We start from the raw sequence: 7,975 nt of genomic DNA on the forward strand, positions 1-7,975 counted from the left end.
TGATTATTAGGCTATTCTATATTCAATATATTATAATAAATGTGCAGTAAGCAAAATATAAGCATGGCTGCCTGTGACTTTTTTTACAGATAAAAATGACAGTCTAACAGCTAAGGTGCGTTCAAAATCGCAAACAGTCTGAGGTAGTTCTCTGTAAGCATACAGTGAGGCTGTTTGCCAAATTTGAACGCACTTCTGTTTGGAGTTAAGGCTATTTCTTTAGCCAAATTGATGATAGATGATAGAGAAGACAAAATATTTGAAATGTGCAGTCTCTAGTAGCCCATAAGTGACATTACGCTCTGTCTGCCACTTGTCTATAGCTGGTCATGCTTTAGCATTCTAAAGTTGTTTAAATTCAGGACCAAGATTGGTAACCTGACCCTAGCCAGATGAATTTCGCTCCGCCTAGCTCCACTCATCCATCTGGAACCGATCCATTGAAGTGTTGCTTCAGAAGGCTAGGCCTAATCAAAAAATGCTTGCATATGATTGAATAAGCCACTTGTCCGTCATCTATTGACGTGCTACTTCAACCACTCACATCGAAGCCAACCCGTGGACGCTAATAACAGTCTCACAGTCGCTTCTACGCTACGTCACATCTATGAAACTCCCGCCCTGTGTCCTGATTGGCTGTACCATAAAATCGGTTGCAGAAATCACTCTCAATGGAAGAGGTCCCAGATGGATGTGAGTGAAGCTAGGCGGAGCTAAGCGGAACAAAATTCATCTGGCTAGGGTCAGGTTACAAGATTGGGACCTTACAGTCAAAATTGTCGTTTGTTTAATCAAAGTCCAAAGACAGTCCAAAATAGCCTGGGTGATGGTTATCATTCAAACATTTTGCACTCGCTTGACTTTGAACTTTTTTTGTGCACTGATGCAGTTCTGCCAAAGCTCAACTTCTACCCTCTCTGGTGCAGTGCCGTGTGCGAGGGGGAGTGGCTACAGTAGAGCAGCAAAAGCTAATGTGCTACTTTTAGCGATATATTTTCCATTATTTGTCTAGGCTGTTTTAGAATTTCTACATAAACATATATTTTTGCTTTACTTTACCAAAGGCATACAGCTATACACAATAAATTTACTTTCATTACTTTTCAGGAAAAAACAACACATTTATGCCAGGATCTCAAAATTGACTAGCAAGCCTAGTGCATTTTTTTATGAATGTACTGGTTTAAATTTTCTGTATCTCTAAATATATTTTGTGACTTATGCCAGGTTTTGCTGTGGCAGGTCACATATAAACATTTAAATACTTTGATACCCACTGATCTACACACACAAAGCAACAAAAGGAACTGGTCCACAGTTATGTGTACCTTCCATGACCAGTAAGTCAATGCCAGGCAGGAGGTCTGTAGTATTTGCCTTTCTTTCTGTGAAGGAAAGATAAAGTACCATTTACTGAACATTGCTCTGTTCAGTAATTGAGTCTTCAACCTACAATTTGCTCTGCCCACTAATCTCGGCTTTTACAGGAGTCTGTGTTCAGTTGTACCAACACCCTCAACGCACCACCAAAGTCCTTCACAAAGGAAAAAAAACAAAAGTACAATACTCCCTTGAGTGTGATAAAACTATGTACAAAACAATAGGTTTCAATATTTTGAGACAACAATAAGAAACAAAATAACAAATTCATTAATTGTGTAATAATGAAACATTTAACACCAGCAGTCTGATCTGCATGAAAACTGTCTTAAGTGTGCTTGTAGCCATTTTAACATTCTTCCAGACCTAAAGATAGAGATGAAAAAAGAAATAGGCCTACTGACCAAGCACGATGAGCTCTGTATAGCACTCTCCATTTCCTGTGAGATCTTGATCAGAAGCCACAGAACACAGATAAACACCGCTGTCTCCCCATGCAGTCTGAGCAATATTTAGGTCTGCATCTATGAGAAAGTAGAAATTAGTGAAAATTAGTATACACATGACAGCATGAACATGACTGGTCCTTATGCATGAAAATGTGTTTTTTTTCCTTCAATATTTGTGCCTCAATATCTCAGAAACCATTTATCAAAGAATGGATGATGGATGAATGGATTTGAGGGCCAGGCTAATACCAAAAGTCAGGATATGAAAGCATTATGAAAGAATTATCAGAAAATTCACTCACCATTTGTGATGCTGATCCTTCGGCCCTGATAATCTGATCCAAGTGTGACAGAGATACGTTTGGATGCTACTATGCGCACTGTCCGCTGGCTGTCAGGACACTCAATCACTGGATCATAATTTGGATTGGCTTGAGCTAGAGCACTATCAGAACTACTTGGATTCAGTGCCATTGCAATTGGGTCCTTGCAGTAAGATTTGTACTTCCATGTGATCAGAGGGGGATTCAGGTCAGATGTCTGATACTGGCACTGAAGGGTAACAGGCTGGAACAAGATGACCACATATCTCTTCACTGGGCACTGTACATTAATAGCCATGGTACAGCTTATGAAGAACACTGCAATAAATAAATAAAAAAACAGTCAATGATGTTCGGTTATGCTTTACTGTAAAGAAAACATATCGGCACCTAAATAATAATGATTTCCCCCATCAATATTACACATTCACCATGATCAATATACTTGCAGGTCATAAACATAGCAGTATTGCCACAATGTCATCAGTACAACATTGTAGTTCTTGAAACTGACAGTTTTAAAATAGTAATATTATGGCGCATCGGAGGAAGTTGTAGCGCATCAGTAGCAATGCATTGTTTCCCCTAAAATTTTTTCCAGATCGTAGGCCCCCCCCCCCCAAAAAAAAAAAAAAAAAGAGAAACATTTGAAAAAATGACTCCTTAAATTGTGACTTCTGGTGGATTTTGTGAAAGAAATGGACAGATTGAGTTACAAATTATGACATAACCATCAAAACAAGCATGATTATTGCAGTACTTGAACAGGATTATTCATGTTTTTCTTTCACCTTTTTCATTTGCATTATTAGTATTAGCCACTGTACAACTGTACACTGTAGGCCACTGTACAAACTATTACTATTTAGAATATACAGTGCTGTGCATAAGTTAAGACATTTATATATAATGTATTTATTTACGATACATGATGCATTAAAAATAATTGATGTCCTATTTTTTTTTTTAATTAAGACAAAAGGCAAAATATGTTTTTTTTCCTCCCTTTAGTCAATTTCAGCATGGGTGTCTTAACTTTTGCACAGCACTGTATAAACTATAATATATATCTATATTATAGACTTCTCTTTCATGCCATTACACTGTATTGGTGCTGTGCAAGTCGAATTGAGTGTCACTTTAATGCCGTGACGGCCCGTGACGCTGGCTTGATTCTCACGGTTTTAAGCTAACTTAGTAGCGTTGTTGTGCATGGTGCATAAGAATATGTGAATGAAATTAATTATGTTTCCCATGTCATTTGGTAAAATAAATGGTCAAAAATTCGAAGAAAATTCACTTGGATTATAGTAGATAAGTGTCTTGTATCATATCTATAATTTTGATGAGCTCTACAGGAATTACAAACTATCTCAGATGTAAATGCTTGCGTATCCTATTACTCAAATTCAATTAAACCCACCAATAGGCTAGCTAGACCTTAGTTTCACAGCCTAGGTATGTTAGCAACACAGGGCTTGAAAGCATTGCCTGTATCACAAACAAAAACGAAACAATGCGTGGATTTATCTGGGAATAGGCTACTGAAGGTAGGGGCAAGCCATCTCGCTGGCGTGTTTAATTTGGTTTCCTGGTTAACATAATGTAGGCTACGTTTTTTTGCACAAAATTGCGTCTGCTAATAAACTTAAACATAAACACAAACAAGCGTGATCTCCTGTGGAATCCCTGACTGCGCCTTCAACGTTAGCCTCCTATTATTTGTTGACATGAAACCTGAACGAATGGCAGCTGTTCCTGAAGTTCAGTTGCGTCTATTTTTTTTTTTTTTTAATTAGGCAACTCTTTTTGCAGTGGCGCTTGAATTCCAGGAGCGGCGCTGCGCCGCTGATTAATACATTGTAGGGGAAACACTGCAATGGTGTCCCATATCACATACAAGCTCAATGACCATGAGGACCCAGGTTCAGGTCCAACTTTCCAATATGTAATCTTAATGTGGGCTCATTTAAGCGATCATGGAACTGATATGAAAAGCAAATAGGCTACCATGCATCCATTATTAAATGTTCACACATAGGATAAAAGCTACATGAACAAAAGTGGCAAGTTGTTAAGAAGCTTCTTATTTGCATAAAGCTTGGTGCCATCTGAAAGCCCCATCCTCCACCCCCACCTTCTCTGGTGGTCAGGTGGGAAGCATTCATACTCTTAAAATGGCACTCTTCAACGTGAAACTTTATCTAATAAGACATTCACTTTAAAGGTGCTCTAAGCGATGTCACACGTTTTTTAGGCCAAAACATTTTTTGTCACATACAGCAAACGTCTTCTCACTATCCGCTAGCTGCCCGTCTCCTGAACACACTGTAAAAAATGCGGTCTCTGTAGACATCCCGGGCTCCGCAAACGGCAACAAAAACAAACTTGTGCAACCTGCACCACGAAACATAGCAAACAGTGTTCCAGCCAATAACTAACGAGATGTGCGATTAGGAGGGTTTCAATTGCACGGGAGGGAGGGGGAGGAGTAGCGAGTTAGCTTTCTGTTTTGCTTGAACAACAGAAGTGACGTTGCCCAATAGCGCTTATAGTACCTTTAAATTATTTTATTTTGTCTTCAAAAGAGAGTATAGCCAATTAGGGGAACTGTGCCCTCCCAGTTACAACTTCTATAGTTCTCCTAGCATTGGCTGCCTTGGAGGAGGTTTAGCAGTTGTTTAAAGATTGTTTTAATGCTGGCCTTCTGCTGCTGATACCTGACAAGTTTTGAGGTTTCTATGTTAAAATTAATTTGTAATGTCCCAGTACTCTGCATTGTTTAAGGAGTTTATCGACTCCTTAAACAATGCATTGCTGCATTTTTATTCAAAATTATCTGAATTTGTATCTTTTGTCATTCTAACAAGGTTCTCTAATGTAAAATTCCATGACTTTTTCCTGACAAAAAAAAAAAAAATATTTCCATGACCTACTATATAATGAATGATACAATATATCGACCAAAGATTTCAGAGCAGCTGTGTAGCGTTCAATAATCTTTCAAAAAATTATAAAAAATTCCTTTCAATTTACTACAGCAGGTGTTAAGACCAAGTCACAACTGTGGGAATACTTTAGATTTATTTAGTTTTTGTACCCTCTTAGCTTGGATCTTAAAAGTTTGGTAACGTCACTTCTGTTGATGTTCAAACAAAACCGAGAGGTCGCCCCTCCCTCTCGTGCAATTGAAACTCTCCTGAACGTACATCTTGACGGTGAATGGCTAGAAAAGTTTGTTATGTTTCATGGTCCAGGCTGCATTGGGGATGTTTTTGTCGCTGTTTTTTGAGCCTAAGCTGTCTACACAGAGACCATTTTTTACAGTGTATTCAGGGGACAGGCAGCTCTCGGATGTTTGCTGTATGTGACAAAAAAAATGTTTAACTTAGAAACCGCATAACATCGCTTAGAGCACCTTCAACAATGTTAATGAAGGACCTCTTCATGTCAGACCACCACTGTAACATCTTTGACACTGTTCTCCCAGTTGCTGCTCCTCCGCTTGGCCAGTAATTTTTCCTCTTTGTTTAACCAACAGGGATACACTGCCTGATTTTGGCAGCTTACAAGACACAAGTTACATGCTAAACACATTTAATGAAATTTGATAGATAGTGTGGCGCCCCTTAAAACTAAGATGAAACCTATTGTTAACAGATCTCCATTGGATCACTAATGAAATATGCAGCCTACTGGATATTATCGTTTTATTTTCTCAATTATTTCTTATAGAGAGTTTAACTTCTGTCATTGGAAGTTTACCCTTTTATTTATTTATTATTTGTTTCAATTACTATTTGTCATGTTTGTTTTTCTGTAAAGCACTAGAACTAGAAGTGACAGAAGTGCTAGAAAAGTTCTATATAATTAAGTTGTTTTATTATTGTTATATTACATTATATAGCCTATATTCAATGAATTGTTAAGTTTGGTGTGTGCATTTAATGATACGCAGAGCCTATAATGATTTCCCTTAGGTCTATTGGGCTACCATATTTCTTAAGTAGGCTATTTTCGCCTAACTGTTTCCTCTATCGAATGGCAAAAAACCCTGACCTTCCTACCACTAATTAGCCTATATCAGAGTGATTTTTTCTGTCATTGTTCACTGCCAGTACTTGTAGTGGTAGTGCAATAGGTTTGTCGAACCTCAGCTAACATTCATGGCTCAACGAGGGAGTGTAAGCCTGGGGCCGCAACTGTAGAAAGGCCACAACCTATTTTTTACAGTCTGGCCGCAACACGCAAGAATAGTCACACCCATGGAAAGGCAGGTTTGGAGTAGACATGTTAAAATGAATGTTACCATTTCCTAAAGACCTATTCAAGTTTCAAATTTAAAGTACAACTGATGCGATTATAGTAATTAGATAACAGATTCAACTTGGGTGACGGAGAATGTAGGCTAAGTTAACGTTACAGAAATTTAAATTTGGCCTAGCTCTATTCTTGAAAATGAGCCTAACGTTACACTGGTGTCAAAAGGCTTACATTACACCACGGTTGTTATCTCGCCCTTTTAAAACGATAGTTCTCATTGCTGAAAACGTATTAACACACAGTAGCCTATCACTAGGTGAAGGCTTTTATATATATATATATATATTATATTATATTTTAGTATTAGGCCTAGCATAACTTTGTATTAGGTAACGCACGAACCTAAACAATAATGACACAAGATGTCATCTTACCTGTGAAAATAAGCAGCGCAAACGGCCTCATTTTGCGGTACATTTAGGTAGGCTTAGCCTAGCCTACTCCACCAGAATCAAGACAAAATCAAAGTTAAATCACGCACAATCCAAGAAAATATGTTTTAGCCTTCACAGTTGTCTTGAAACAAGTCATTCCTCCATTTTGATTTCTCGGAAAGAGCTTCACCAAACGTGAATCAACAGGTGAGAGACCTGGAACTCAGAATGTGGATGGTTAATCAACGGGAAGGCACGTTAAACATTCGAATGTATTATCTCACACTTGACCTCTGTAATTCATGTAAACTGGACCTTTTACAAAAACAACTCTGTCTTGCAAAATATATATAGGAATGCTTTTTGGATCACGTTTGTAACCAATAAATAAATAATAAATGACCAAACCACCACGCCCAGCTCCAGGTCCCCCACCCCCCAGGTAGGAAGAATTTCACATGGTATGCTCCACTCTAACAAAACGGTAGCTAATAGTTAACTCAGCCATAGCCTAGGCCTACAGAACCAGACCCCTAATTTTGGTCAGTCGGTAGCCTATCATTCGAGGGGAAAAGGTCTCATAGTGATTTTTGACAGGTAAAGGTATAGGCCTACAACCACCCTAGAATGAGAAAATATGTAATAGCATTGCATTTAGGGTAGCATTTTGTGTTGTGTTATCACCCTGTTTATGTCTATAGGGATAGATTACAGGTGAACAGAGGTGGGCAAATACACCAAACTCTATAATACTGGCTCATGAAATGTAACAAAACTGCCAAAAAAAATGCCACTGATGTGAACAATATATGTCATTAAAATACAAGTAATTAGTAATTTGTTACTAAAAAAAGTAGCCTAATTACTAAATTTGGTCATTTGTAATTTGTAAAATACAAAACATACCCACACAATAGTCATGGTATACCAAAGAAAAGAAACTACAAGGCATATTGAAAACATATCCCCAAGAGCCAAGAAATACTATTTTCTGATTGGGGCTATTAATTCTGTACATTGGGGCTCCTATGAAGTAAATCTGTTTTTAAAAAAAAAAGAAATCACTGTCCCATATCTATGTAAACGATGATTGAACTGACAACAAGCAGGCTTCGCAAAAGTGGAA

At 38.0% G+C, this 7,975-nt stretch overlaps 1 protein-coding gene across 2 annotated transcripts in view; it reads right to left on the reverse strand.

Moving 5' to 3' along the window:
- lsr (lipolysis stimulated lipoprotein receptor) overlaps nt 1–7,118 on the reverse strand; it is a 68,126-nt gene extending 61,008 nt beyond the window's left edge. Inside the window, exons 1-4 of one of the 2 annotated variants that reach the window (XM_048261205.1) lie at nt 6,850–7,118; nt 2,132–2,470; nt 1,785–1,904; nt 1,329–1,385 (exon numbers count right to left, since the gene is read on the reverse strand). In XM_048261205.1, the coding sequence (XP_048117162.1) occupies nt 1,329–1,385; nt 1,785–1,904; nt 2,132–2,470; nt 6,850–6,892 (559 nt within the window). In that variant the 5' untranslated portion in view covers nt 6,893–7,118. The remainder of the gene's footprint in view (nt 1–1,328; nt 1,386–1,784; nt 1,905–2,131; nt 2,471–6,849) is intronic. The other variant, XM_048261206.1, reaches the window with a different exon arrangement.
- Between the last annotated feature and the right edge of the window lie 857 nt (nt 7,119–7,975).

This window comes from Alosa alosa, chromosome 13 (assembly GCF_017589495.1).
Source record: "Alosa alosa isolate M-15738 ecotype Scorff River chromosome 13, AALO_Geno_1.1, whole genome shotgun sequence".
NCBI lineage: Eukaryota > Metazoa > Chordata > Actinopteri > Clupeiformes > Clupeidae > Alosa > Alosa alosa.